This window comes from Anser anser (genome assembly GCF_964211835.1).
Source record: "Anser anser genome assembly, chromosome: 1".
In the NCBI taxonomy this organism is placed as follows: domain Eukaryota; kingdom Metazoa; phylum Chordata; class Aves; order Anseriformes; family Anatidae; genus Anser; species Anser anser.
Genome location: NC_139720.1, coordinates 117,532,509 through 117,559,369, shown reverse-complemented (window position 1 = coordinate 117,559,369; position 26,861 = coordinate 117,532,509). Strand labels below are relative to the sequence as shown.

Sequence of the window (26,861 nt, the reverse complement as noted above, 5' to 3'; positions counted from 1 at the left end):
AGGGTTTGTCCTCTGCAGATTTCTCCCTGCATGTTCATCTCACTAACATCCTTCTCCTGCCAAGCTGCTGGGATGCTGGCAAGACCCCGGAGCTCGCCTGCCGTCACCGTGCAGCGTAGCAGTTTGTGTCCTTTGATCTTGTGCCCTAGAGATCCAAGTTGGCTTCAAGGGTGGTCAGGAAGTGCTTTGTGGTCCACGGTTCAGTGAGGCAAGGGGAAAAAATACTCTGTGAACCCTGCTGGGCAGGATGGGCTTTTATGTGGTGGCTCATAACAGCAGGGGACTGGACGGGGTGACCCTTGTGGTCACATCCCTGCCCTGTTCCTAAGGGCAGCAGTAGGACAGGTCTCCAGCTTCACAGCCGCTGCTTTACCTGCCCAATCTTCTGCATTTTGCCCGTGGCTTTAACTCTTATAGGATAAGAGCCAGCAATCTCACGTTACTGCCGGCCTCCTAAATGCAGAGGGGAGCATTGTTGCCAAGCAAGAGCAAACTGCACGCAGGGTAAATGTACAACCAGGGTCCATCAGGAGAGCTGAAAGCCAGCCAGGGTCGGTGGCAGCCAGCGAGCTTGCGGGCACGGGAAGGACATTGCTTGGAAGTGTTACAGAAGACCTTGATGACTCCAGACATCTCTGGTGCGTGCGTGCACAATGGTTACCTCAGTAACAGGTGTTAAAAGTCCCAGGAATAAGCTTTGCCGCCCTCCCTCTCCCCACCAGGCCCTATTCACGGCACGCTGACAATAAATAACCCCCTCATCATGCACCATGGGCACACCACGTACCCGGGAAGGGCCGTCGTTTGGAAAGGAGGGATATTTTCGGCTGCAGCTAAAGCGGGGAAGCTCCGACTGGGGGCCCTGGCATTTGGCAAGGCTTAGCGGGATCTGTTTGTGCCTGCCAGGTCCCGCAGTCCTCCCGGCACGGCGGTGTCACTGTACCCCCACGGACTGGGGTAAAGAGATCGCCTGATTCGTGTCACCAGCTCGGTGCTGGCGAAGGTGCGCTCATTGCTCTCTCCTCAGCTGAAAAACAATACGGCTTTGTCACCCCTTAGCAGTCAGCAGGGACGTGTCCTGAGAACCAGCCGAGCCCAGCTACTCGGGGAGGGGAAAGAAGGGGGAGGAAACAACTGCTTATTGTCTTGACGGAGAGATGCTGTCTCAGACACGAGGAAAAGGAAGAGCCAGGTGTCTTGTATGGCTACCGACCAACAGCAAGTACAACCGCATGAAGACAGGCTCACCAAAAGGTCACCAGACCGCTCTGTTTTTGGTAAGAGGGACGTGTTTCTTGGCTTCCAGTTGCAACCTGGACGTATTTGTTCGAGATTAGAAGCTTTAATAAACAGCACTGCCTGCAGGGCTATTTTCTTGCCTTGATTCAGCTGGAACCAACACGAGGCCAGTTGCTGTTCAGTGCCCTCCTATTTCCCTTGGCTCCCATACACCTCCACCCCATACGTTTCTGGAGGGAAGGCTTTCCACTTTCCAGACAGACAGTGTCCCGCCACTGCTCTGCAATGCTGTGCCTGGCAGCTCCCACCACGTAGTCCCACCACGGGCGCAGCCATAACCCACGGGGCATGCACAGGCAGACGGAGCCCTGGCGGCACTCGGGGGCAGAGATGCCCTGGGGAAAATGGGAAATTGTGGCTGGGCAGGGCTCTGCAGATACATGGCTAAAGCTTAGCCTTGCCTCCCGCACCTGGGAGTGCCTGATGGGTGACCCGATGTCATATCTGGGGACAATCCGGGCCCTGTGAGCGCACGAGCAGCACCGGGGTTTGGCATCTTTCTTCTCCCGGCAGGGCTGGAAAGGGGACCCTCCATACTCTGAAAGCAACATGCATAAACAGAGAACCACAACAGACTGTAGTCTGCACCCACGAGGCAGCGGCGCTCCAGCCTGGCACCTGAAGGAAACTGAAGGAAGCACTGAAGGAACAAGTCCTTCCCTTGGGGAAAGCAGGGGTTTTCCACTCGGGCACAACCTTGTCTTCTGCCCTGGGACCTCTTCTTCACTGCTGGGGATAGTTTGGGCTTTCCCTGAGGACTCTCTGAATTTCCAGCTAGAGGGACTTTGTCCAAGAGATTTGTCTCCCCACCAGGACTTGTCAGCAGTCCTGTCCCCCCCATGTGAGTAGGTGCTACCCCGACTTTTCCCCAGGGCACCCACCTACCAGGTCCAAAATACCACGAAACCCATCCTCCAGGCACAGAGTTTCACCAGTCCTCCTGGGGCTGCCATCTAATGGAGGGGGACGCTTGGGCTCATCACCAGTCTCAGGACAGAAAGAGAGCAGGGCACCTGCCCCCCTCCCAGGGGTGCCACACATGAGGGGACAGAAAACGACCCAAATGATGGCTGACCCAGGTGTGCCTGGCTTAATGCTAATTTAATCTGGCACATTTAATTTAATCTGACTCTGGCCATCCAGGGATCTCACAGCCACCTGGGCTCCTGGGTTGCTCTGCCCAGCACTTCCAGGCTGAAAGCAGCCCCAGGATCTGTGTATTGTGCATCAACAGAGCACTTTTTAATTAAAAAAAAAAAAGGGGGGGTAATGTCTAACCCACCGTAACAACCCTGGTCAAGGCTCATCTCTCAAAGCCCTCAGTGACTTGTAGATTAGCTTCTGTGCCCAAAAGCTCCTCCAATTTTTCCAGCTCTGCGAGTGGACATAATGAAAAATATTACCTCTGTCTACAAACCTTTGACCTGGCTGTGTCCTGAGACATTGCAGCTACAGCAAAATATGCTGGAGGCCTCATTGTCTGGTTCTTTTCCAAGGTAAAGAAAGCACTTCACCTCAGATGCTTGAGAGACATGAGTTTGCATCTGATTCGCTGGGGGACTTTATTCTGCGGTGCAAACAGGCAGTGAGTGTCTCCTCTGTGCCCCGAGCAGTGTGAGGGGCATGTGGCAGAGCACAGGGAGAGGGTTTTCCAACATGGTTTTCCAACACGGTTCTCCAACAGGCTGACGGCCTCTCTTCAGAGCATCCGTGCATGCAAACCCTTCCTGCAGCAGCTGGCAGTGCAAGGCCTGTGGAAAAGAAACCACAAGCTCTATGGCTATGCATTTTTCTTTCCATTTATGCCCTCCGTCTTACTCCAAAATTTACAGGTAAAACACTGTCAGGCTCTGTTTTCTTGTTTTGTTTTCTTTTGTTTTGTTTTCTTTTGTTTTGTTTTTCATCTCTTGACTGAATCAATGCATTTTCAGCTGCTCAGCTAACAGCCCAAATGTGCCAGCCGCACGGCTAGGCTGCCTTCTGCAATTAACCAGGCATGAATCTGAACGAGAAGCTTAAATTAACAGTGCCGACCCCACCACCAGCACACTCCAAGCATCAGTTCCAGGGAGGCAGAGCAGGGCCGTGCAGATGCAAACCGATCCCACGCTGATTTCTGCTGCACGCAGTTGGAGAGCACTTATGATTATTTCTAGGGCAGCTTCTGCACTTTTATCTTATTGAAGCAGATGAAAATGCATACTGCCTCTAGGTTTTGTTTGGTCTTTTTTTTTTTTTTTCCCTTTTTTTTTTCCCTTCAAGTTTGTGTTACTGAACCATAAATGAGTCAACCTGTGGGTATTACTTTAGCTGGAGACTTTGTTTCAGAGCTATCTGTCTGACCCCGGGGAGGTGCAGGAGGGCTGCTCCTTCCTAGGAAGATGGAAATCAATCTTGCAGCCAGCTGCACTGGTTCGCCCACTGGCACCATTGCTTATTTGGGTTCTCTGTACAGGCCAGTCTGTACCTCTCTTACCCTGTGCTCCCTTCCGTGATGAGTTAAAATGACGGGGCATTGCTGGTGCCAGGACGAGCAAAGCCAGGCTGGGAGGCTTACCCCAGGGTGTCACCTCTGGTGTCTGCTCCTGGAGGAGCTCCTTCCTAGCAAAAATCCTCAACAATCACTTTTCTTTACAAAATCCTTTTGCAGACTCCACCGAGCCCCTCTGCCACCACTAACGAAGCTCCTTGTGTTCCGTTTTCTCCACGCTGACGTGACAGGGCGTGTGTTTTGCATTACGGCCAGGTGGGACCTTCAGCTGCCACGCTGAAAATCAGTGAGAAGCAGAAGTCAGCGGGCAAAGCCAAAATGCCATGGATCCGAGTGAGCCAGTGGTGCCCCCGGTTTCAGTCACACAGAGCTGTATATTCTGGCATCGTGGACCTCACAGGCAAAATGCTGCCACTTCCAGATATTGAAACAGGGCCATGCATAGCTTTCCTCACCCCTAAGGACCACTGAGGCACATAAATTTAAGTCAAGCATTCTGTGTTACTATTTTGTGGGCTGTTTGGAAGTAGTTCATAAATTATCAGAGAAGAAAGGTCAGGCTGCTAATGAACGCTTCGGAAAGCCAGCATCGTGGAGAAGGGTTTGACGTGCTTTGTTTGCAGCGGGAGAGGGTTCAGCACGCACATCCTCTGTAACACCCAAGGAGCCTCAGAGCAAAACCAGCAGAGACAAAGAGAGGCGGCCCGAATACTTCTCCTTAAGTAAAAACAAACAACAAAAAAAAGCAGGAAATTAAAACCCAGACCTTCCTCAGGCAGTGCTGAAAACTATTAAGCAGGCTTCTCTCAGAGGTCCTCACAGCTCACCTCGGAGTACTGCTGGCGGCGCCCGGTGGGTTTATCTCAAGATATACACCAGCAGAGCCAAATCCCCTGCCAGACCTCAGCCGGCTGTTCCCCAGAGGAACAAAAGGGTCCAGAGCCTCCTGCTCGGGAATGGCCTGCATGTGGGGAGGGCAAATCACCCTTTTTATTGCAGAATCACTGGAAGGGTGAGCTGGGAAGGGAGCTCTGGGGTCGCCTGCTCCAACGCCTGCTCAAGGGATGTCAGAGGTGGGAGCAGGATTTGGGTTCCCAGCGACTTTTCCAGGGGTTATTTCCCTGCAGCAGCACGTGGAGTCCTGGGGCAAGGAGCTGGCATCAGCCCCCGTGGAGGGGAAAAGGAGAAAGCGCGGGCAATGGCGCTGCTCAGCTTCCTTCCGAGAGCACCGTCAACGAGAAAAGGAAAAAGAAAACTGAAATAATTGCTGCTGGGAGGCGGGGAGGAAGAGAAACATCTCTGGAGGAATACACAGGAGATGCCCAGAAAAATACCGAGCGTGACCTTTCGGTTTGGTGTTTCCTTCAAAGCAGAGAAGAGCGATTAAATCCCAAAGACGTGGGGCTGCTGCCATCTCTTGGCCAACCTCGGGGCTCCTGAGCAAGCAGGCACCCGGAGCTGCCTGATTTCAGAGATCAGAAACGCAGCCATTGCTTGTTCCGGCTGCTTTTTTCTTTCCGAGAGGAGATTGCTGAATATATGAACGTCCTTTGGTACAGCATCTCCGAGCTGAACATTTAAGGCACCAAGGAAACAAAACTGCGTGTGTGCAGATATGTCAGAGACGCAAAGTTTTGTGTGCACTGAGTACACGCGTGCCCAGGTAACTCTAACTTTACTACACGGATGCCCTTGGTCAGCCAAAGTGTCTACAGAGAACACCCTCAAAGCAAAGCACAGAAATTCCCTTTTTCCCAACAGGAACCCATCTGCCAGCCGGACTCTTGCTCCCCCAGGATGTTCCCTTCCCCACACACGAGAGCATGCTGTCCCCGAGCCCCCCAGGAGGTTGCATGAGGTCCATTGGCAGGTACCAGCTGGTGGCCCTTGGGCCTCTCTACTCCTGTCACTGCTCTTTGGGTACATCTTCTCTTTGCTCTGCTATGGTTTGGGAGTGGGAACGGGCACAGCACTGCTCATTTGTGGCTGGATCCCAAAGAGCCCCTGCGCTAAATCCCCCAACACCTACTGCACCGTCCGTTTTCACCCGGCTTGTGCCACACTCTAAGATACACCACGGACACCTGTGCAATGTCCCAACCTCACATTTTTCCACCAAAATGCCACGTAAGCGCCAGCCACCTCACCCCGAGCTAGGACAGGCTGCCCCCCTGCTGTGTGGGCTGGGCACGGACCCTCCTGCATGGCCTGGGGGAAAGCCCCGTGGCTGGGCCGGGGGCTGGGGAAGGAGGCCCCCAGCAGCCACCCACTCGTCTCACGCCAGCAGGTATTTTTCCAAGCCCGTCCTGGCACGAGGTCACACCGGAGGGACAAAGTCCTGCTTCGGAGGGGGGGCAGAGCCCCCGTCATTGCAATCTCTCCCCGGCTGCATCTTCCAAATCCACGTGCAGCAATAAGAGGCGGGGGTGTGCTCGGTGTGTCACTGTCACATGCCCTTGAGGGACTACCGGGTTATCTGGAGGTGTTCAGAGCCTCGTGCTGCTGCCAAAGGCGGTAGCACCCGCTCTTGATGATGATGCCAAGGAGATGGGGGCTCGGTTATAAGCAACCAAATTTGCTTTTGCTTTGAGGAAATAAGGAAGAAATACTGGTAAACTTCCAGACTACTCTATCCCAATCTCTGTGTAATTCTGTTTAATTTGCTAATCAATCGGAAATGACGAAATGCCAGAATTATGGTTTTCCGTGCCACCATCATGGCACCCATCTGCCCGCTAGCCCTGTGCCCGTGTCTTTGGTCTCCCTGGGGCACAGTCCGAAAACTGGGGGCCCAAGGGAGTCCTTTGGTTCTCCGGAGCACAGGAAAGGCTGCCACCGTGTGGGGACACGGCTCTGCTGGGAAATTGCTCGCTGAATCTTGGGGTGTCCCTCTGCCAGCAGCACGGTGGGAAAAGCCCAAAGAAAATGGAAAAACTGGGGGCAGGAGGGGGAAACACGGCACCCGCTGACCTCCTGAGCACTTACGCCAGGTGCTGGTGCCCCTGTGTCACTGCCACCACCGTGGTGTCATCGGGGCCCCGTGGGAGCAAGGGGAATGGCCCCAAGGCCCCCTTTCTGAAGCACCCCCCCGGGACCCTTGGGGTAATGCTGCAGTGATTTCTGTGGAGGGGAAGACAAAGTTCTCTCTGCTCTGCCCTGCTGCAGGCAAACAAGGTTAGGTGGTAAAAACGCAGCACAACAGGGACGGAAATTCACCCCGAGCGGCAAGCCCTGAATACAGGGCCGCCCTGCCCCAGGCTGCTCGGACACCGCAAGGTGCCATCAGCACCCGGTGGGCAGGGTCCCTCGCTGCCTTTCAGCCCGTGGCCAAGCCGTCTCTGAGTTTCTAGAAGATAGCTGGGAAGGCAGGTGGTGCATAAAGCTGCCTCTCTGGCCGTGCTGCCTACAGAGGGATGGCAGCCCTCCTGCACGTGTGCTGCCCAGGGGCTGGGGGCTCTGGGGCTGGGGACAGCCAGGGGAGCCTCTGGGGACACGTCCCCCCCCTGCACAATACACCCGGCGTGTCCTCGTGCACAGGCTTTTAGCAGCCTCTCGTGTTTTTAATTAGCTAATGGATTGCCAAGGGATTTGAAATAAGCTGTTCTCAAAGCAGCGAGAGTCAGGCCTGCCTTCCCCAGGACTTGCCCCAAAAGGGTTGAAGCACGGGAGCCACCACCAGAGCTGCTGCTTCTCTGCATGGCCCCCAGCTTGCCCCAGTCCTGCCCTCATTTCCCGCTGACAAGACTTCAACTTTCAGCCAAATGGGCAGAAAAAGGGGCCCTGAAATATCTGAAATCCCATTTCCTGGGACTGACAGACACACCTGCTGCTCAGACACCTGCAGGTAATGTCTTCGCACAGACCCGCTTCCTCCGGGATATCAGGCTTGAAATAAGTTCCCTCCTTTTTACACCACTGGGAGGTTCGAGTGCGGGCTAAGTGCTTGTGGCTAGTTTATTTCTCTCCTCCTGGCTCTGCTGGGTGAGGGAGGAGAGATGCCAGCAGCTGACGGGGAGGCACAGAGGCTCCTGCACAGGGATGCCTTGGAGCTCCCAGCGCTGTAGTGACTGCTCCCTCCTGGTACGAAGCCGTCCTTTCCCCAAACACACTCATTCACGCGTTTCCCTGGGAGATGGAAATTCAACAGACTGCACATTTTTTGGTTGAAAGCTTTGGAATTGCCCGATAATTAATCACAGTAAAAATAGGTTAAAAATAGTGTTAGACTCCTGGGGGATGCCTTGCTTTCTAATTAACAGACAACCACCTCCCTCCTCAGGCACGCTGCCTCCCCTCTTGCCCCTTATTCCTGCAGCACATCCCTCCCGAGGAGAGGGGAGGAGAGGAGAGGAGAGGAGAGGAGAGGAGAGGAGAGGAGAGGAGAGGAGAGGAGAGGAGAGGAGAGGAGAGGAGAGGAGAGGACACCATACTCTCCATACCATGAGAAAAACAAACTGCATGTATTTTCTCCCCCCCCCCTTTTTTTTTTCACAGCTAATCATCCAAAAAGGAGTGGGTTTGCCTTTTTGGCAGAGCAAACACTCTCTCTCCAGCTGTCTTCAACTCCCCCCGAGGGCACGGCCGTGTGCTCCTTCATGTGAAGGAAGTGTTGTTGGTTGTCCTGCCTCGTTTTGCAGGCCGGATACAGGAGCACCCAGAGGTGTGTCGACTGAGATGAACTTGTGTCTGCTCCTGGGGAAGCACTGACCCCCTCTACTTAGGAGCCAAGGAAGCTCCACCTCATGTTGCAGGCCTCAGACTTGAGGATCTCTAGCAAGAAGAAAGCACAAGCTGATTGTATCTGTGGGGTTAACTATGGGAATACAGGGCTATCACTGATATTATTTATGCTTTCCTTGTATATCCCTGTTTTCCATCTGCTTGGAATGCTGTTTGGGTCCAGCATGAATGCTGAGACCTTCAGTGTTGAGCATCTATGTAGGCTTGGAAGCCATGGCTTCCTTGTTTGGAATTGCACAGAGTAATTAGTACCTACGTTGGTGTTAGTACCTCCATCCAACCATCAAACAGCTTCAGTCATCCTCATCAGATGACACCCTCCACATTGTATCACACAAATGAGGGCTGCATTGCCTTCTTCACTGACGCAGTTAGCTTAAGAAATGGCATGGTGTCGTGTTGTTGATCATTATTTTTTTTTTTTGATCCTTTTGTTTTGCTTGCATGAAGGATAACAGGGACATGAAAGGAAGGACAAGTCATCATTACAAAATGTGCTTCCAGTGGTGGAAAGTGCATACTCTGAGCCGTGCAAGGCACCACACTAACCCTTACATTTCAAAAGCCTTGGAAAAGAACAAATCAAACCCCCGAAGCCAATTGCATGTTTCCTATATCTCTTTATTGACTGCCAGTGACCGAGTTCTCAGGCTGAGTGCCAGATACCAGTGGATCAGGTGGAGCTACACTAGAAGTACAGCGAGGGCAAGAGCAAGGGTGTGATACACGCAGGCTGGGTTGAGCTCGGTGGGATTTGAAGCCTCTGCAGAGTGGTGAGCCCCCTCTCTCCCCGGAGAGCTTATTAAGACGTTGGAAAGACGTGCTTGTCCTAGTGTCAGCTGTCCCTAAGGGAAGTGACAGCCTGGCGGTGTGAACAGACACACTTAAACATCTTGCTGAAATAAAAATATATGCTGCGATCCCCAAACGTAACACGCTATTATTCGTCCTGCGGTTGCAAGAAACCTGTGGTACATTTATCACGCATACACAGTGTCCCAGGAAAGGGGCTTGGCTTGGCCGAGTTGCATTTTTTGGAGTAGCCAGTTTAACTGTGTGGGATAAACAAGTCTCTGGGGCTTTTCCCCTGCTCCAAGCCCCACCCCAAGCATTGGTGCACCAGGAGCCAGCGTTACTTGTGCACTCCCTCCTGCCTGGCGGTGGCTGTGGACCACAGCACGGCACCAAGACCCTTTCAGCAAGCACAACGGCGTGGCAGCACACGCAACCCGTGCCATCCCGACGGCACAGCTCACAGGCTTAAGATTCAAAGCCCACCAGCCACTCACCCAGCCCCTCATTCCACCCAAGGGAAGGAGAAAATAAACAAATGGGGGGGGGGGGGGAATAAAAGAAATAAAACAACAAAACAAACCCCTCTAGGTATTCACTGATATCTACGCAATGGCTCCGGGAGCGAGACCTGCAGCCGGTGGCAGCCTGCGTACTGCAGCGGCCGGCGGGCTTAGGAGGAAGGCGCGGAGGTGGGCTTCTCCTCCCGGGACACGGGGATGGGCCTCTCGCTGTGGGTGGGGTCCATGTTGGAGGGGACCTTGGGGCCTGAGAAGGTCAGCATGCCGTCGCCAGACAGGGAGCAGGTGATGGCAGACTGGTCCACGTTGGCAGGCAGGCGGTACCGGCGGTGAAACTCACGGGAGATGTAGCCGTGGTCATCCTGGAAGGCGGTGGGGGAGAGGAGAAAGCCATGTCAGAAACCCCGCAGTGCCCACCCAATCCCACTGCTCCATCAGAGGTGGGTTCGCATTGACCCTTTGCTTTCTATTCTGTCTTGCAGGTTTGTAGGACCAGGTGTTCCCCCGGGATGCCTCTGAAGCCCCAAGAGCTGAGCAGAGCAGCAGGGTGTAATTTCAAGTTGCATGGGAGCCCCGCCACAGCCTCCGACTTCAAAGGATGCTTGAAGACAAAGCCTGAGGCTCTGTGAGGCGAAGAGCAATGCGTGTATGCATGCCTATTTCCCTAATAGGCAGCGATGCTGTGTCAACCAAAGGATACAGTCCTGCCCCCCCCCCCCTTTTTTTTTTTGGCCAAAACAGTGAGAAATGTGATTATGTTTTTTTAATTCAACCATGGAAATGGCCGATCTCTTTCTCTGTAGTAACAGCGTCAGAAAAAAATAACTATATTGAAAAATACATGCTGTTTCCAGGCTAGAACTTTGTCTGGCCAGAAAGTGCATGAGAAGAATTAACCCCCCACTGGTATAATTCACTTTTCAACCCCCACCGTTATTTCCATGACATATGTGTTAAAAGTTTCCAAGCCTGAGGCTCTTGGTTGTTTTCCTTTTGTTCGGTTTGCTTTTGCTTTTCTCTTCCAGATCAGCATATGAAAACTCTGTTTTCACTAATGATTCTGGTTTATGAAAGCTCGGCCATGCTGTGGCAGCACCGGGTAATGCTCATTGTTTTGGTCCGGTGTTAGTAGTGAACAATGCACATTGTCATCTGATGGTTATGGAAGATGACGGTCAAAAACACACAAAGGAGAACTGGATTAGCTTATTATTGCCAGATATCAGGTTTGGGCTCTAGAAGAGCTGGACATGTTAATAATGGCTATCGGTAAGTAACTCCTGATTTTTTTCCCTTCCACTGGGGAATGATGGAAAGAAAGAAAACAGAGCTCAATTCCCCATTTTCTTCACCGCCACAGTTACTTCTGCTTACCTGTCTTTCACTGTGCTTGCCATGGATTTCCACAAAGTCATCGATAATCTTCACGCTCAGATCTTCAGGAGAAAAGTGTTTTACATCCAGCATGATCGTAAACTTGTCCCGGTCAGACCTCACCTGAAATGAACATTGTTATGAAGTAAGACCCAAGCTTTGCTTATGGAGGTAGTGTTGGCATCAAGGACCAAGGGGCAGCAGCCTCTTGGCATCACAGTTCTCCCTCCTGCAGCTACAGGCCAGGCTGATGCACAGCCTGCTGGCCTCAGCAAAAGTCTTCCTCCCCATCGCAGTAAGAGAGGCCCCAGGGACGTTGAGGGTCTTTGCAATAATATTTCAATTGCCCTGGGCAGATGCATCCCTTCTTGCTGCAATTCTTTTGCCAGACAACCCTTTGATTGCACTTAGAAATCTGCCAGATGCAACAGGCATTTGTGCCCAGCAGCAAGATGGGATCAAAATTAATGTTCTGTGACAGTATGTGTTTTGTCCTTTCAGCAATTTACAGTGTCTTTGTGGTTTCAGCTCTGTAGCTAGATTCTGGCAGCAAACCAGTGAGAGCAGGCTAGAGAAATCCCCGGTCCCCAAGCTTTGGGCTATAGCCCCGCATCTACATGTTCCTCACAAGCTTCCCTTGGAGAACTGCTCCTGGGTCCTCCAGTATGGGTTGGCAGAAAACACAGAGCTGCCGAGGCGGAGGAAGGGGCTGGAGAAGCTCCTGCTCGCGCTTGCCCGTGTCCTCTCCAAGGCTGAGCCGAGCTCCCGGGCACTTATTCTGGCAGAAGCTCGGTTCCTCCCTCACCACACGGATGATGGCTGTGAGGGCAACACAGGCAGCCTGGTACGTGTCATGAAACGGCTTGCTGTTGCTCAAAAGGAAGCCTTCTCCCGAGCTAGGGCTTGCCCGGGCGCCAGAAGGGGCAGGTGGCTGGGCCTGGCAGCAGGCTGGAGGTCCTCCTCGCACCCCGGCAGGGGCTGCAGCCTCTGCCCTGCTCTGGAAAGCAGCGGGTGGAGAGGAGCAGGCGGAGGCACGGGGAAAGGGAGGAAGGCAAAGGAGGGGAGGGCGAGGACCCTTACCTCTGAAATGCCCGACTCCAGCACGCTGCGGAAGAGGGACTGCCGGTAGTAGGGGCTGATAGTGGAGGAGAACAGAGGCAGGAGATCGTACTCCAGGAGACCCTCTCCGAAAAACTGGTCGAACAAACGGCTTGGAATCAGGGGTCCCAGAGCGCGCTTGAACCAGGGGTGCTGGATGGTAATGTCCATGCTTGCTGCTGCTACGTCTTGTTCCAAGGGAGAGCGAGGGGGCCGTGCAACCGCTCGGAGGACAGCGATGCCTTTGCTGGCCTGCACAGTGCAGCCCGGGGAAGGCTGCCCCTATATATACCGGTCTCGCAGAATGAAGGTATTAGTGGGATTTCTCTGGAAAGACATGATCTCACGGCGAAGGCAACGTGGTCAGCAGAAATGTGGAGACTGACCTGGGGATGACAGTCTGGTGGGAACCAGCGCCAGATCTCCTGGAGGGACGCTGCCAGGCTGTGATGCACGGGGCGGTCCCTGCCCAGGGGCACCGGCACGTCCTCCGCAGGAGCTGGGTGAAGGGGACACGCCAGGGAGCTTCCTAGGGATGTCTGGGGAGGAGGCACCTTCTGTGGGTCTTTGCCACCGGCCCTTGGCTTCTCGTTCATTTGCTTCTATTTCTGTTGCTCCTTGAAACAGAGACACGAAGTCTTTTAAAAATAAATGAATTAAAATTTTCTTCTGAGAGAGAAATGGTTTGATTCGGGTTGGAGAAAGGGAAACTCTTTTGCAATGTGCTGTATGATGTCTCTGACACCTCTGGGCAGGGATCCTGGCACGGCTGGGGGGACGCAATGTCAATGCGTGATGCAGAGCACGAACATGGACTTGACAAAACAGAAAATCCTAACAAACAAATTCTTTCCCAAATGAAAGAAGGAAAGATAAGGTTGCTCACTGACCAGAACAGCAGCCCCACAGATGCTCTGCGGGGCGTCACTGTTTTGATTCGGGGGTTGTTGTGGGCTCACTTATCCCCAGGTGTCATGGCACAGGCCCCGACGGGCAGACAGGCCGTGTGGGGTCAGAGAGGCTCCGCTTCCCAACAAGGCTCAGCACCAGTCAGCTGTGACATCCAGACCCCCAGAGCCACTTGTTGAAGGACTGCATGCCACGGGCCTTATAGACAGAGGAGGCACCTACACTGGGAGTCCTGCCCACCTCAGCACCTTCTGCAGTCTCCACAGGGCGAGAGAGAGAGGGAAAGGGCACCTCCAAAATGCCTTTCTGACCTGACTTCTCCAGGCCAGAGGAGCTAAATTCAAGAAGGGGCTGAGGCAAAGTAACATTCAGCTGAGCACGGCCTGCCGTCCAGGTGCCTCGTCGTCTTGGAAAGTCCTTGGCCTTGACCCGTCCCCGTGGAGGCAGGCATTGAAAAGTGGGAAATGCTCCCATTTCGGAGGCTTTCCTTAATGGAAAGCAAAAAGTGGGGTAGAAAAACATCCAGCCAGGCAGCAGAGACTGCTGAGAAGACAGACAAAAGCTTACATTCAACCTCGTCTATTTCCAGCAAAGAAAGGTCCTGTGGTCGGGCCTTGGCTCTCAGGCATGGTTTTTCTAAAACCAGGTGCCAAAACAAGACCAATCTCTCCTCAAAACACAGACAGAAAAAGTGTGACAGACAGACCTAACACCCTTTCAGTCCCATTGTCCCAGATCAGTCATTTTGCTTGAGAAAATGGATGGGAAGCAAACAAGGGTCATAAAACTCTTCCAAGATTTTCCTTTCAAGATCGCTCTGAGGTTTGGGCCTTTGCCCTGGGGCAGAAGAAAATCTTTCCTCAGCCAGCCAGTACCAGAGCCTGGTAGCCTGCAGTTAACCAGAGGGTAGCAGTGAGCTGATATATGCAAAATGAAGGCAGTGGATGCTATCCCTGCAGGGTGCTAGAAAATGGAAAATACCTCTCCACCTAAATTTCAACTAAAACACAGTATATCATGATGCATTCAAATGTTTGAAAAGTATTTATGGCTTTAGTTTCTTCTGGACATATATTTTCATGGATCTCTCTAGAATTAATCATATCCATTTTGTCTTTTATGGGCATTTGTGTCTTTTATGGGCAAAATATTTCACTGAAACACAAATTCATTCACAGCAGTTTTTCTTCTGATACAGACTTCCAAATGTCTGCCTCTGGGCAATGAGCAGTCTCCTGAGACTCCCTGCATCTAACTTTCAGTGGTCTAAAACTTAGGTGTCTGGTCTCGGTGAGTTGTCTAGGCTCCCTGTCCAGTCAGTGGAGAGAGACAGATGCCTCCAGATGGGTCACATTATAACGCGGATGGCTAGGAAAGGTGAAATCTTTCAGCACTGCCTACATCTCAGGTAAGAGGGTAATTCTAATTCCAACCTCCTTCTGGACAAGAAGAGCTGGTAAGATGAATCCCATCCGCTGTGACTTGTGCCTCCTCTCAGAAGGAAACTACATCTGGGAATACCAAGAAGGAGATTTGGATTCTACGGCAACAGATTAAACAAAGATTTTGGTATGAGAGGAGAAAGCAACCATTTTGCACTATTTCAGGGGACCAGCCTTCTCACAGGATGCACTGCCTTTGTGTACCACTACCACTGACTGAACAAAAACAGTGATATTTGTTGGCATTCCTGTAAGACAAACAAACTGGTGCACGTGTTCAAAAGCACACCAAAAGCCATATGTCAAAGGCAGGCTCTCCCAGAGCCTCATTGCAAATTTGTAAAGTGAGTCCAGCTCAGGCCCACCAGCAGGATCTGCTGTCTACCTTATCCTTAAAAGAATCCCTTCCTAAACTATTACAAATAACTGCCAGCACATAAGACACCTAGTAAAGGCCATGATGTTGCCCAGGACAAGCTGCAGAAATCCTAGGCTGGGTTTCTGAGTAAAGCAGGCTCCAGTGATGAAGAAGAGCCCGTGCTTTTTTCCAGCTACCATTTGTTTGGGCACATGACTGACCCTCAGCTGCCAATTTCTGTGTGAGACCAGCGCTGCTTCCAGCCTCCATGGACAAGCCCTGTGCAAGCCCAGCATGAAGAGAAAAGCAAGTATTTAAGTGACCGGTCAGGCGTAACCGTGGAGGGCTTGTATGTGAGTCTGAAGTGCTAATACCATTTCGAGCACTGTTTTTGACCGATGTGTTGCGGCCCCAGGAGAGCCGAGAAAGGCAATCTCTCTGCTCTGATCTGCATGCCCTCTCAAGTCAAGTGGTCTCCGCTGACCTGCAGAGTGTGTAGCTCTTCACATAACTTTTGTGGAAGATGAGAACGAGTTCTGATGCTTTTTCTATCAACAAGACCGGTCAACCTGAAAAGGTAGGACTGTGCTCACTTGGATGGCCCTCTGCACTTAGATGTTTAAGCTGTTTAGCAGCGATATAAGGGAGCGAATGATCTCTGCCCATATTTAAAGCTAAAATTGTTGGAGCATGACAGTCAGAGTTTTCCCTTTGGAGAAACACCTCTGTGAGGTACAAAAAAGGGTTCATGACAAACCCACAGAGTAAGGACAGGTAATAATATGAGTTTGTTGCAAGTTTTCTTCCTAACAGTCCTGCTGTGATGGAAAATACTATGAAATGTCTGAAAAAGAGTGGTAAGCAGGAAAAATAAATAAATAAATAAATAAATGAGCAAACATGCTTTTCCTAATCTTAAACAGGCCCAGCTTTGGAAAGGATGTGAGAAGTCCATACAAGTCAGTACAAAAGCAGTAAAGCCAAGGGGCCAGGCTCATTAGGGAGACAGTGTTATCAGTTTTGGCACATTCTTTGCTGAGCTGCTAAGCACTTATTAGAAGCTTTCCCTAGTAGTGAACACAGAGCTTTTCTTTCTTTCTTTCTTCTCTTTCTTTCTTTCTTTCCTTCCTTCCTTCCTTCTTCTTTCCTTCCTTTCTCTCTCTTTCTCTCTTTCTTTCTCTTTCTCTCTCTTTCTTTCTTTCTCTCTCTCTCTCTCTTTCTTCCTTCCTTCCTTCCTTCCTTTCTCTTTCTCTTTCTCTCTCTCATTCTTTCCATCTTAAGATACGAGTCCTTCCACCTGAAGACATTTCCCATTCTTCAAGCACACACATGCCGCCCAGGGCCGTGCCGCAGTCAGCAGCTCCCAGCCTTTCCACCACTTCTGCCCTGGGATGCCTACGGAGGAAGGAGTGACTGAGTAGAACTGCAGCTAGGCTCACTTTCTCCCATGCTCAACCCCCATTGAACACCATGGAAAGCACCGAAGTAAAGATTTCTGCTGAGTTTCGGATGCTGTTGATATCCTGCTAAAGTTCATAATGGCTGGGAGGAGGTGAGGCCGTGTTAGCAGTGCAATTTGCACACCATGATTAACTTCGGCTGTGGCTGCAAGGTTAACACAATGGGAGGGCTGACATGAGAGGAGGCAGATGTTATATCCTTTTCTCATTAGAGGAACAAATGTTTCTTGTTGAAAGCAAAAGGAACACTTGAAAAACCCTCTTTGAGGATAGCTCTTAGCAAGACATCAAGTAGGGGGTTGCTACCTGCCGCGCACCTTTAAAGATCAGGCCCCGTGTTAAGAAGTTTAAACATAGATCTGGTAGCCTAACTTTCAGAAAGTATATTTTTATTTAAAAAGTTGGGTTGCTTTTCTTTTAAAGAGAGGTCAGCATGTCCCTGAGGAACTCTGAAATCCCCTGTGCTCCCCAGGGCGCTGCCTGCTCCCACATCCATCGGCTGGTGAGCGATCCCCCTGCACCGAGCAGCCTGGCGTGGAGCAAGGCATGAAGCCTGTCCCAGTACAAGGCATGGCAGCTCTCCCCTCCCTCATCTCCGCTTCTTTTCCTTGATGAACCATGAACTCCTGCACCACAGGTGTTGTCCCAGGTGGTCCCTACGCTCATTCACAATGGCTTTTGTCCCACGGGGAGTGTGCTTGCAGTTACCCACCAGAGCCAAGGAGAGAGTGAGCAGAGAGGGGGCAAATTGTGGAGGTGACATTTCTAGTTTTCTACCTAACAAGACATCTTTGTCCCACTGTTCTTAAGATAAAATCCTCTGCTTTATTGCTGGCCTTTGGGATTTCCACCCCCACAGCTCCTTCCTCCCCGTTTTAAAGGCATGGGGCAATTTTTATTTCCTGGCTTATACCGATCCACAGTCAGATTCACTATTCAGCTGTATGCTGGAAAAGTTAAATATCCACTCTCCTCATGCAAAGGCTGATATTTATTTTATCTAAAGATTTTATATAATACCAACAGTCTGCCTTGGTGCAGCCAAAGAGGCTTAAAAAATTACTAGCAATCCCTTTTTTCCACCTCAGAGCCCACATCCTAAACACTGAACAAATCCCATCAGTGTTTGGGGCACATAACATCATTGTTGTCAAATCAATGGTGAATTTACATGCTGTTAATCCTTGGCATTTATTCAAACAAGCTCAGCAAGTTTTAGCAGCACAATGCATTTTATGTTTTCATCAATGGATTTACATAGTGAATGAGAGATGCTCTCCCCTTCCCAGTCTGCAGCAGCACACCAGAGAGGGGGAGACGTGAAGAGAGCATCTAGCACGGAGAGCGGGAGAACTGGGAGAGAAACAGATTCGGAAGTTCACAGCTGCTAAGTAACGGTGCTTCTCCCCGTCTGTAGATCCCAGGGCAATTTGCAGAGGAGGTAAGTATCAGCACGGTGGCTGGGAACAGTAAGTAAAATGAGTTCTCACCCAGACAGGCTGAGGTACAGCCCTTTTCACTCCCCTAGTCTTCTGTATGAATAAAACCACCTCTCTTTCAAGGCCACAGAGCTTGCTGCTGAGAGTCCCTCTGCCCTGCAACCAGCCCTCATCTCCCTGAGCTTTCCATGGCTCCTTCTCCTACAGTATCAAACATTCCCTTTGCTTTGAAACCATTCATGTCAGGCTAGAGAATTTGAGAGTGCAAGGTTATTTTGTGAGATGATATTTACTGATATAAAGCAAATAACGAAGCCAAGTCATGTAACAGTTTGAGAAATTAAAACCTCAAAGGTTTACCGGAGGAAAGGAGGAATGATGTCCACTGATTTTGATATGAACCCCTTCCAAAAAAGGAAAAAAAGAAAAGAAGAGAAGAGAAGAGAAGAGAAGAGAAGAGAAGAGAAGAGAAGAGAAGAGAAGAGAAGAGAAGAGAAGAGAAGAGAAGAGAAGAGAAGAGAAGAGAAGAGAAGAGAAAAGAAAAGAAGAAAGAAAAAAGAGAAAAAAGAGAAAAAGAATAAATATATCTTCAGTTCTTTACTTACAACACAGTTCTTTGATTTTAGGAAATTAAGTGGTCTTGACATTTTAGATGTGAGTTGTTTCTGCACGATCTACATGAGCATTCCTGCACTGAGCAGATCTTCCTACAGAGCCTACATCAGACTGTTTCCATAGATTTATTTTTTTTTTCTCCAAAGGAACCAATACCCAGCTTCTTCATTGTGTGACCTAGAGGGAAGGTACGGCAGACAGGGAAGGAAGGGGTATCTCAGAAAATGCTCTACCACAGACATTCACTAGACAAACAGCAATGTGGAAGGCTCAGGAAGCAGATGAGGCAAACACTGCAGCCACCTGGTAATTCTGCGGCGAACCACGCAGTCCTGGTTTGGGTCTGCCTCCCTCTGTCAGAGCAGGGCTTGGAGGGAAAACACGAGGCACCAAGGGTACGTGTTATGGCATGACTTGTTGAGCCACCCAGAAAAGCTCAATAAATTGCCTAATCACCGATGATTGTGCAGTTGTTTAGTGCTCAGGTGTGAAATGGCACCGGGAATTGAGCCGGGGTTTTTGGTGTTGGGGTGATCATGGAGATCAGCTCACAGAGAAGAGTCGTTGGCAGGGAAAAAAGGCCATGTGAGATACAGAAGGGACACTGATGAAAGGGGATTTGGGCAGGGAAGTTGTATTATTGATTCGGGCTAGAGAGTGAGAGGCATCGAGAGACCTGTTGGTACTGCAGAGGCTAAAACCTCTGAACCAGCTGCTGTGTGTACGCAGGCTGCCTGTATAATTAACTTATAATAAGTTAAAATAGACAAACTACTGCACCTGCACAACACAAACACATCCAGCATCTTCTGCGGGTAGCATGTCCTTCAGCAGGCAGCCACAGGGTGCACCTCTGAACCTCCACCAGGTCCAGAAGTCCCCGAGCAGTGCCACAGGACGTGCAAATCTCCCCACGCTGAGGAGAAATACAGCACGATCACAGCTTTCATCTGGCTCAGAAGAGACCCGCTGTGTCCATCCAACCAAACTGCAAGCAAAGAAAGCTAGCTCCTGATGAGCTAATGATCCCTGGTCCCACCAGGACGAGTCTGTTACGGTGGCAGCTGCCCGGTGACTTGGAGAATTTATTTTTACAGTAGCTCAGTGATGGGAACCTTAGGAAAACATCACTTGGCAGAGAAAGACCCTAATGATCCGCTTGCCTAAGCTGCTCCCAAATCCCCTTGCTGGTTTTATGTGCGCTCGTGTGAGGATGAGCATTAGCGTGAGGGTGCTGGAGGTTAGCAACAAGAAGATTAGCAGGACAGGCTGGCGAGCAAAATGCTGAGAGGGGCTCTGCGTGCGTCACTGCGCGCACACGCTGAAAGCGCAAGGGTGTGCTCTCAGCAGCTCCTCTCAGTCGTTATGCACCACAGGTTTATGGCTGCTTTGCACCACCAGAGGAGGGAAACCAGTCAACGTGAGCCAGCGATCCCCTCGATGTCTCTTACGATCCCGCGAGTTAAATAGAGCACACACAGGCCTGGGACCGGAGCACACTCCTGAGGAGAGGGCCACAGACTAAGGGATAATCAAGCTGAAGAGCATCACGTTTCCCAAACTCTCACCCCCTGGCAAGTATTACACTCAGGAGCAGCAGATGGGAACAGACTTGAGCCAGAGGATGCAACACTAATGACCAGGGCTCTGCTGTGTATAATTAAGGTTAAATGACAAAGATTGTCACAGTACCTCCGGTCTAAACCAACCTCTCTTTTCCCTTTGCTTTTTTTTTTTTTTTTTTCCCCAGATGCTTTATGCTTTTTGTCTAAAGGTCATAGCTAGGGAGACGGAACATGGTGAGGGAAAACAAGCAAACAGAAAACCCCCCGCTGCAGCTGTTCAGTAAAAGAAAGAAAATTCTGTATTTCACAACTGGGAGGAGCAGTGCAGAGGAAGGGATTTGCAGCTCGGGGTGCAGTAACGGGAGGAAATCTTAGAGCAATAATTTTTAAATGCAGGGCCCCAAATCTAAAGTCCATGCAAACACAAAAGTCCTTGTATAGTATTTTTCACTTACTGGAGTGACACAATGATCTGTAGATCACAGAGGAGCTTTTCAGTGACCCGGCGACGATGCTCTCAGTTATAAAAGTTTAAGTAATGCGCTTTATGCACAGCTGTGGATGTAGGAGGGCAGTTCTGGTGGCTTCTGATAGCACTTTGGCAGACGAGCAAATAGAAGTTTGCACTAAGTAGCACTGCCCAGTCCTCTAGTGTTCTCACGCACGTTCTCACCTGACAAGAGGGGTGCTCTGCAGTCTTGCTGAACTACCTGAGAAGTGTCCCCCTTGTAGTCCTATGTACCATTTTGGCACTGAATGTGCCCAGCCTTCCCTTCTCACTCTGAAGCCCTGTGCGGCTCTGCTCCTCTGACTCCCCAGGTGTCATTCAGTGGGATGGCACTGTGTATTTCTGTGCTGATGAGTGATTAAAACCTTCTGGCAAAGCTGTTCTGTCTTTCTCTGCGACTGTGTTGCTCTACCGTCCTGTCCCAGGGAACATAAAAATCGATGCCAGGTGGCATTGATTCCACCTCATTTCGACCCCCTCCTATGGCAGCTGGGTTATTTCGGCCTGCGGGGATGCAGCTCGGTTGAAGAAGTATACGGTCAGCAAAGAGAATGCCTGCTGCAGTCAATAAAAGCACAAAAAGAGACTGGCATGTGTCTTTGAGAAATTGAGGATGGCCTTATTGAAAACTGCTCCGCTCCCCCTGGGGTTCCCAGAGCCTGAGAATTTCAGGCCACACAAGAAAAACTGCAGCCCTTGCAACGCTATATAATAAATGTACTCCTATAAAGCAGAAGAGACACTGCCCTGGAAAAAAAAAAAAAAAAACCCTGCCCTTCTCCTCTGAATGTTATTGCAAGGATTTCGACACGGCTGCTCCATGGCTTACATACCGCAGTTGGCAAGTGCTTTCTTATCTCCATAAATCGTAGTGCAGGCAATTTTTCCAGTGTGTTCACAGCATATCAGAAGCAATGTGCAGCCTTCGGTTGAAATCACAATATGCTCCACATCCATTTAGCATCTATTCCCATAGGCTACCGCGCTGCAGAGCGGGATTTTCCTTTACAAAGCTTGCTCTGGGGGCTGAAAACTTGTGCAGCTCTGGAAGGTGTTCAGAGGGGTCTCTGTTAGTTTCCAGTCACACGTAAAATAATTTTTTTGAACCTCTGAAAAGCACCAACACCCAAATTTCCTGCGAGATGACCGGAGTTGTCTTGCCAGGAATCTCATCCTTCCCGTCAGCTTGCTCCGTCAACATTATTCTCTATGTGAGGGACTGGCACAAGTGCTCATTTTCACACGACCTTAGCTTTCATTTTCACCCTTAATCCAAGGGCTGATTTTCCAAGTGTTTGCCTTCCAGCTTGTTCTGGGCCACAGACAACAAGATTTTCCCAAGCTGCCCTAAGCCAATGTGCCTATGGCACAGGAAGGCAAAGGGAGGGAGCTGCATTATCAGCTCAACAAAGAGCTGAGGTTTCGCGGGTGCTGTTGCCTTGTTTCACACCTTTTTAGCTTTCTGTCTTGCAGGCATCAGAAGTTTTTGGAGGTAAGGGCTGTTTTTAACTTGTTCCTGCATGTTTACTTCTCGAGCTGAGTGATTTTCCCTGGCCCAAATAAGCAAAGCTGAACAAATGTGAAGGGATGCTCAACTCCAGAGCAAAACCATGGAAGCGGCCCTCAGCGTCAGACTCCTTTTGTTAAGTTTATGCCCTACAGCACATAAAATCTGGAGCTGAAATGCAAAGCTTGAGCCCTAAGCTCTCTAAGCAAGGTAGCTGCCTCCATGGACTGACACACAACCAGCCCTCTAATACGAGAGATATATTTGCAAGCCTGCTCCACCTTTCCCAGTGGCAATGCTGGAGACCCTAGGCTCCCCTGGTCACAGAAAGGACCAGTTAGAGGGAGACTGAGGACGGGGAATCACCAGGAAGGAGGAACCAAGCAGCAATTTCTTTTTCCCAGCCTTTAGTTGGACTTTGTGAGTGCTCAGGACTGGACACACAAAATCTACCACGTTAAAACGGAATGACGAGTGCCAGCTGTAAGATTTAACCTTGTTAATCCAGCAATTTATCACTATTGGTAAATCAATAGCAGCTGTTAAGGAGGCTGCATCGACATACCTGCTCAGCGGCAGGGCACTGCCAACAGGGCATTTTTTTTTGCAGCTGTGACTTTAAAACCTCTTCTGGCCTAGAAGCACAGTACAGCAAAATTCCCATGGCATTCCAGTGAAGACAACTGCTTAGGAAAGCAGTTTATATGGGGATAAAAACAAGTAGGCTCTTTTGTAGGCATTGGCACACTGATTAAAGTGCCATGTACCTCGCCTTAGGGCATTCATTGTATCCACAATTATTGAGAGAGACAGGGACAAAGGACAGGGAGAGTGTGTGGAAAAGTGCACAGAAAAGTGCTTGGATGGGCATCTGCTGCTGCTCAGCATTGTATATGTCCTCTTCCCTTGAGGCATATCAGGTCCACGGAGGGCTTTCGGGCAGACCCCAGGGCTCTGGTGGAGCCTGGAAGCCCCTCGCTGCAGCCCCCTCCTGTCTGAGCGCACCTTTAATATGAGGAGTAATACCACAAGGAGAGTAAAGGAACACGATTCAGGCCTTTTGGGGAGGGGGGGGTAGGTGAGAGCTGGAAAAATCACTGGGACCTGTAACACCAGCTCACTGAGATTGCAATGGCATGGCTGTAAAGCCTCCTAACCACTGCCATGTGCTCCCAGCACATCCCTGAAGCCTCGCAGAGATCCAGAGGGATTCTGCAGGCTGGGCAGGCAGAGGCCAGGGGGACCCCAGGTGCCTGAGCCTGACAATATCAGGGCTACAGGAGAGCTGCCAATCCTTTCAGCAGCATCAGTGCTGGGACAGGGAAGCCTCTGTCATTTAGGACCAGCTAAACGCTGGAATATTCCCGAGTCGGGTGCTGAGCGACTGAGCCAGGCTGTGGCTTCAGCTGCCCTCTCCCTGCACGCCTCAGGAACCCTTTCCATGACACTGCCACCTTCACTGCCTCATACCATGAAAGTTAGCAGGAACCACTGGTCTTGCTGTGGTTGCTTTAAACTGAAGGCAATCTTCAGGGGAAATAATTGGCTACTATTGTTCCAGCATTCATTACTGCTGTGTATATATATATATACGTGCGCGTGTGCCTGTGTGAAAGCATATTTTCAGCTACGAAGTCCAGACCTGGGCTCCTGGGAAACTCCCTTTGTCTTTTGCTCACCCACCCAAGGCAGGTAGGTCCTCTCCAGGCCCGAAGGACGTTCCCACAGCCACCCAGTGCTGCGTAGGTTTCCTGCAGCAGATTCACACCCCTGGTGTTACCTACTGAGCTAGCGTTACTTCAGCTAGAGCTACCTCACAGTGCTAAAACTAGCGCTGTAAATACTATCGATCTTGGCCCTGCTCTGAAAAAAAAAGGTTCTGCTGGATGTTGCAAACAGGAATATTTCTTGCTGCCCTCCAGGGAGGCACTTGACGGGAGCAAACAATTTTGTATTACCAGCGCTGAGCTTATTTTTCTAAGCCTCATTGGTACCTTAATCAGGTGGTAGCAAAGATGTCTGTTATTGCAGCTACTGCCCCGAAATCAAGTGCTAGAACAACAACGAGGAGAATTCGCATGAGGCAGCACTGCTCTTCGCTGCGTCAAGCCCAGCAGCTTTGATGCTGGTGCTCTCACAGCACTGACTAAACAGATCGATCGGCTCTGCATCAGCCACTCCGTGAGTCGTAGCTGGGAAATAACGTTTGCACGGGATTAGAGCTCCTTGCTTTGCGAAGAAGCAGCTTGGCTTCGGGTAAAATTTTCCAAGGCACCTGTGCAGTAGGCGAGGAAAGCAGAGCTTCCTGCCGCCAGCTCCTGAGGGGTCTCACTCGTCTCCACCATCCTGTGCCTCTCTGCACCAGGAGTTTCCCTCACAACTGGAGCTGCTCAGGTGACACTTTCCTAAGTGCTCCCTTGCTGATATAGGGCCAGGCAGGTTTTTCCCAGGCTAGCCCTTCCTCTTCCAAAGCAGATCCCACGTTCACGTCCCCTCACGGGCCTCTGCTGTCCCCCAAAATCTAACTGGTGGCCTCCAGACCCCCCAAAAGCTGCACCAGGCTCCCCCAGCACCACCTCCTGAAGACGCAAGCGGCATGTGCTGGTTCCTCAGGTGAACAAACGCATGCAGCAGGGCCCCTGGCACCGCGTTTCGCACACCTCACGCGCCAGGAGGCCGTGCCACGCGTTGGCACGGGCTCTCCGGCGCTCTCTTATTTATTGCCCAGCGCTCTGCCTTGCTGAAGGGCCCCTTCTGCTCCCGGGCACGGCGGTTTCTCGTCGCCAGCAGCTCTGCAGCTCCCTCTCGGCTCACCCCCGAGCTCCTCAGGCAGTCGGCAGGGCTGTCCCGGGAGGTGCTGCCCTCAAGGCCGGCCGGCTGAATTCCTGCTCCCCGTTCGCAGGGCTGCCTTGCGTGAGCCTTTCCAGCTGAGAGCCACAGGAGGGAGCCAGAGCAAAGCGAATGAAGCCTCGAGGGAACTTCCGCACGCAGCTTTTAGGGCTTTTACCCCGGTCATCCCCAGGCCCTTTGGAGCGAGGGGATTATTTCAGAGGGATTCATGAAAAATAACCGAGAACAGCCCGCCTGCCGTCGGGAGGTGGCCATCCCTGCCCTCCGGTCTGCGTCCAGCTCTCAGGGTCCAGCAAACCAAACCAGCCGCAGAGTTTTGGTGCCACCACATCACGCCGCTCACCTGTGCTCCTCAGCCATCCGGGTCCAGGACACCTCCTGCCCAGGCTGGTGGGATGCTCCCCTGACACAGGGAAGCAGAAGGAGGTTTGATGTAGCTGCACCGGGCTCCCTTCCTAAACAAAATCTCTCTTCTGGAGATGTATCTCAGGACAAATCTGGCGCTCTGCCTTTTGAGTGTACTGCCGCAAGCAGAGTGCAGCAGCGGACAGACGCGGGAACGTGCAGGAGGTTTCACCCCCCACCCCCAGCAGCTCGTCTGGTATCCCTGCTCTACTTCACTTGCAGAAACAGCCGCTATTTTTAGGTCTAGTATTTGCTGATAAAAAAGCTCTGCCGTGAGGGCACAGTCCCATGACAGGCTTGGGCTGAACAAGTTTGCTGCCATGGAAAGGGAGCAGCCTTCCTCTCCATCCTCCTCCTCCTGCCCCATTATGGGGGTTTTCCCTGACTCCCCCCGCCCTGCTCCCATCTGGGCAGTGCAGCCTCACCCCTCCTGGCAAATTCTGATAAAACGATTTGGTTTATTAACCTCGCCATTTCGGGCAGTTCAGGCCACTTACCACAGCACAGGCAGGCGGGTAGGAGAGACGGAACAAAATAAGCACTGGGGAAGGGTGGAGGGAAACCCGCCCGTCCCTTACGACAGGGCTATTAGCAGAGCCCCGGCTGTGTCAGGAAACCACGACCAACCGAAGCCAGACTGCAAACACACAGAACGATGCAATGGGTACAGTAGGTAGGCAAGCTTCTTCCCAGAGGATGGAAAATGCGAAGAGTTTGTGTGGGTTCAACGGGCACTAGACCCTTGTGGGGGTCTTGAGCTCAAGGGGCACTTGACGTGCTTGGAGGAGAGACCACAAAAAACTGAGAGACCACGAAAGGCTCAGGAGGTCCCCTGAGCTGAAAAAAACGCGGAGGCTGGGAGCCTACCTGGGGAGACAGGGCATGCAAACCCTGCTTCCCCTCTCCCCTGGGGATCTGCTCTTCCTTTCCCCAGGCAGGCACAGCCACCAGCAACCCGCTGCCTCCCTCCCAGCCCTTCCAGCACGCAGTGATCGATCCTGCATGAGAAACACGCAGCCATGGAAGAGCCTGCCTTGACCTGCGCCTTGCCACCTCGCTGCCCGGAGGCACGGAGGGCAAGTGGAGGTTTCACTGCTCCTGCTGGCACCTCCCCGTGCCCAGTCACACGGAGCTGGAGGCTGGACGGCGTGAATCTGTCCCTGCGGCCTTGTTAGCAAGTGCCAAGAGTACACAGAGAGAGGTCTGAAGAGATTGGCTTCTCCCACAGAACGATCCAAACCGCCCAGGGCAGCACAGAAGGGAATTTCTCTCAAAGGACCATCTGGGTTTGCTTGTCAGACTGACTCTGGTTACTTTCCAGTCAGTCCTTTTGGCCCCTGGGGCAAGGCACACTCTGTGCAGAGGGACAGAGTGACGTGGGTCAGGGACTAGCCCTGGGGCAGCACCTCACCTGGCTGGGAAAGGAGGGGAGCCAGAATTACACCCACAGGGGCCAGCAGTGACAGCAGCAGAAAACAAAAAAAATAC

The 26,861-nt window shown here is 51.4% G+C and overlaps 1 protein-coding gene and 1 long non-coding RNA gene across 6 annotated transcripts in view; one reads left to right on the top strand and one right to left on the bottom strand.

Annotated features, from left to right (window-relative positions):
* Positions 1–6,412, top strand: part of LOC310880170 — a 34,779-nt gene extending 28,367 nt beyond the window's left edge. For both annotated transcript variants that reach the window (XR_014571503.1, XR_014571504.1), the window contains one exon: positions 1,060–6,412. This is a non-coding gene — a long non-coding RNA (uncharacterized lncRNA). The remainder of the gene's footprint in view (positions 1–1,059) is intronic.
* A 2,722-nt stretch (positions 6,413–9,134) lies between these two features.
* CRYAA (crystallin alpha A) lies at positions 9,135–26,861 on the bottom strand. Of its 4 annotated transcripts, XM_083795576.1 has the most exons (5): positions 21,445–21,509; positions 20,559–21,169; positions 12,298–12,932; positions 11,218–11,340; positions 9,135–10,205 (listed from the first exon to the last, which is right to left on the bottom strand). In XM_083795576.1, exons 3-5 carry the CDS (start codon positions 12,484–12,486, stop codon positions 9,996–9,998), a joined length of 522 nt encoding a protein of 173 aa, XP_083651702.1. In that variant the 5' UTR covers positions 12,487–12,932; positions 20,559–21,169; positions 21,445–21,509; the 3' UTR covers positions 9,135–9,995. The 4 variants fall into 4 exon arrangements, with proteins under 4 accessions (XP_083651702.1, XP_083651703.1, XP_083651701.1 ...); XM_083795577.1 differs by lacking the exons at positions 20,559–21,169; positions 21,445–21,509 and adding an exon at positions 25,303–26,861 and having other exon boundaries at positions 12,298–12,923; XM_083795575.1 differs by lacking the exons at positions 20,559–21,169; positions 21,445–21,509 and adding an exon at positions 25,312–26,861.